The sequence below is a fragment of the Vanellus vanellus genome (assembly GCF_965231255.1).
Source record: "Vanellus vanellus genome assembly, chromosome: 14".
NCBI lineage: Eukaryota > Metazoa > Chordata > Aves > Charadriiformes > Charadriidae > Vanellus > Vanellus vanellus.
The window spans coordinates 13,733,611-13,736,879 of record NC_138919.1 but is presented as its reverse complement, the minus strand read 5'-3'; the positions used below and the strand labels follow the sequence as shown (position 1 = coordinate 13,736,879).

At 48.2% G+C, this 3,269-nt stretch overlaps 1 protein-coding gene across 1 annotated transcript; it reads left to right on the top strand.

Annotated features, from left to right (window-relative positions):
• Nucleotides 1-245: 245 nt before the first annotated feature.
• C1QTNF8 (C1q and TNF related 8) lies at nucleotides 246-1,768 on the top strand (the record flags this gene model as incomplete). Its single annotated transcript, XM_082490743.1, has 2 exons — nucleotides 246-468; nucleotides 1,221-1,768. 2 exons carry the CDS (start codon nucleotides 246-248, stop codon nucleotides 1,766-1,768), a joined length of 771 nt encoding a protein of 256 aa, XP_082346869.1.
• Nucleotides 1,769-3,269: the final 1,501 nt, after the last annotated feature.

Sequence of the window (3,269 nt, the reverse complement as noted above, 5' to 3'; positions counted from 1 at the left end):
TTTCAAGTGTAGGTAATGAGAGACAGGGATTGCCTTTTCCGTTGCTTGTAAACAGTACGCTGTGGGGCACCCTTCCTACCTGGGGTCCCCTGGTGCCATTACAAGGTAAGCTAATGATTAATCAGAAGAAATGCACCTTGCGGTAACATTAACAGATGGTCCATCAGAAGCTCTGATTTGAATCACCGTGTTAATCACTTCTGTTCCTCTGCTTGGTCCAGCTGGCTCCGGTGAAGATGAGCGAGATGAAGATGTTTCTTCTGCTCTTGGTGTCCACTGCAAACGTCTGTGCCGTGCTGGAAAAGGGTCTGCCGAGACGGGAACCACGGCGCCTCTCCTGCGTGCGATGCTGTGGGCCTTCAGAGCAGCCCGTCTCCATCATCTCCTCGCGATACACAAGGATGAGCAGTGACCCTGCCTATTCAGTACCCAAAGTTCAGCCCACTATAGATATCACCATCCTCAAAGGTGGGTAAAGCTGACTACCGTGATAACATCCTTTATCGCTCACCCTCATTTTGCGAGGTGTGCTCCTCCCTACACCGAGAAACTCATCCACTTTATTTACCCAAAGGGTGACATGGCACAGGCTGTAAATGTGCGCAAGGGAGGAGAGTTGGCAAAAGGCTCGAATCCATCAAAAAACAGAATCGCGGGAAGCTCCAGTTAGGTCACACTAAAAACCAGATGCAAATGTTATCACAGAATTACTAAATGGTAGAGTTACAAACTACGAAAGACACTCACTTTTTCCATTGCACATTTTTTGTCTCAGAAAGGCAGGCAAACGAAAATTAAGCATATAATATAGGAGACGTGCCAGGGAATCCTGCGAGCGGGGTTATGGAGACCAGATGAACCCAACCACCTCTCCCAGGCCCAAATCAGACCTCAGCAAAATCAATAACTTTTCTTGCCCTAACCTCTGCAGGAAGGGGCTGGGTTCGTGATACTGAGTTCATGTAACCGGTCTGGTGAGGTCATGGAGTTTCACTATTGGACATTGAACATTGGCACCGCAAGCTCAGTGGGGCCAAGCTCTCAGCTGGCTTTTTTGCCCTCCTAAGAATTAGGAGGGTGCTGGCATCCGATATCCAGATATCTGTACCGGGAAAACAGTGTTTTAGCAGCTGCTTTCCTGGTTGTCTCCAGCAAGGATGCGTCTGCAGCTTGGGCTTTGCACGCTTGTGTTTGACAAAGGTTTTCCTTTATGCTCGCAGGTGAGAAGGGTGAAATGGGAGAGAAAGGATACCCTGGAGCAGTTGGGAAGGAAGGAGAAAGAGGGCTGCGTGGCTTTAACGGACGGAAGGGACAGAAAGGCCAACCTGGCCCACAAGGCCATTCCTGCAAGCAGCTCTACGCTGCTTTCTCGGTGGGTCGGAGAAAACCCCTTCATAGCTCAGACTACTTCCAGCACGTCACTTTTGACACCGAGTTCGTGAATCTCTACAAGCACTTCAACATGTTCTCGGGGAAGTTCTTCTGCTATGTGGCAGGAATCTACTACTTCAGCCTCAATGTCCACACCTGGAACTTCAAGGAGACCTACCTGCACTTGATGAAGAATGAGAAAGAGGTGGCCATCCTCTACGCCCAGCCCAGCGACCGGAGCATCATGCAGAGCCAGAGCCTGATGCTGGACCTGCAGGAAGGAGAGGAGGTCTGGGTGAGGATGTTCAAGCGGGAGCGAGAAAATGCCATCTATAGTGAGGAGTCTGATGTTTACATCATCTTCAATGGCCATTTAATCAAGCCAGCCGTAGAGTAGCCATTCCTCAGCTTTAGGCTCAAAGCTTTGGTAGATACATTAGTGTCTTCCCTCTTAGAAATGCATATGTCTAGTTCCACTAGGAAGGATTACAGGCCTCCTGGCCTGCTGACAGGGTTGTCTGTCCATGCCAAGGACACCTGGGTGGATGGAGATGACTGTGCTTCACGGTGATGCAAGCTACACAAGTACTGAGAAGGCTTCGGTCCTTACGTGCCCCTGGAGAAGGCAGCCCCAGTCAGCCCTGCACAGATCCCCAGTAATATCCCTGAAGAGTTTGCCAAGTTGGTAGCAAGAACCTAACCTCTTTGCTCTGCTTTAGAGAAGACATTTTAATTGTATCTAAGGGTCATCTTCAGATTATTTGGGTGCTAGTTAAGGAGTGTCATTACTCCTACAGCAATACTTGGGTATCTTTGCAGTGTGCAGTATTGCTAATAGGAGCCCACAGGCGCCAGCACCTACACCAGGTCTGCTCCACTCAGGTAGGCAAGAACGCACCAGTGTTAAGAACAATATTTTGCACAGTACATTTACCCTAAATTACGTTTTTGTTCCATTTCATGTAATGTTACATTCTGAGAGCATAATGCTAGAATTAGATAAATAGCAGCGGATCGATCTGGCACAGCTTTTTCAGAGGCACATGGTTTTAAGCACAGCTGTAGCCACATGCTCTAACTTTGCCGGACTTCTGTACTGCTAGCAATACTTCTGGCGCAAGAACATCCAACATGGCTGGGAGTGTGTGTGTTTCCCATTTTAAGGAAAATGGTGGGCCCTGCCTTAGGACCCAATTTCAGGGTGCCCATTGCCATTTTCATGTCTGAAAACTACCATCTAATAGCACCCTCATTTCTGGAGAGCAGAGAAGAAAACTGGAGAGAAAAAAAAGGTGCTTTACTGCAAGCAGTGATACTTTAGGGGATTCGATTTCTTTTTTTGCTAAAAAATTATTGACACAACAGCGGAAAGGTACATGCAGCAGCAAGAAACATCGTTTTCCCCAGTTCCTCCTTGCCCGTTCCCCCAGTCTCTTGTTTGCATCCATCCCGAGCCCTTTGTACGAAGGCCACGTGAAAGGTTCTTGCTCGGCAAACTGCTTCGCTGCTGCACCTCGCCTGTCCACAGCTGTTCGGAAAAGTAGCTGAAATAAAGATATTGCTTTGAGTACACTTGCTTCGAGTACCCTGGTTTTGTTTGCCTTATCTCCATACGCCTTTTCAGAGTGCAGGGCTGAAAGCACTAGACTGAACGTGCAGTCCCATGTAAGAGTCTCAGGTGGCAATTTTAGTTACTTTAACAGCAAAGGACTCCAGAAACCAGACTGGCACCAACTCCTCTCCTTGCAGGCCAGTAACCAGCCATCATCAAGCGCCAGGATGGGGAGACGGAGAAGTTAATGACACCTTGCTGTAAGATAAATACCAAATCTTGGAGTTCTCACAATCTCTGTGAAGACAGGAGCTTTTAAGCAGCCTATCTGCAAAGTAAGTGCAGG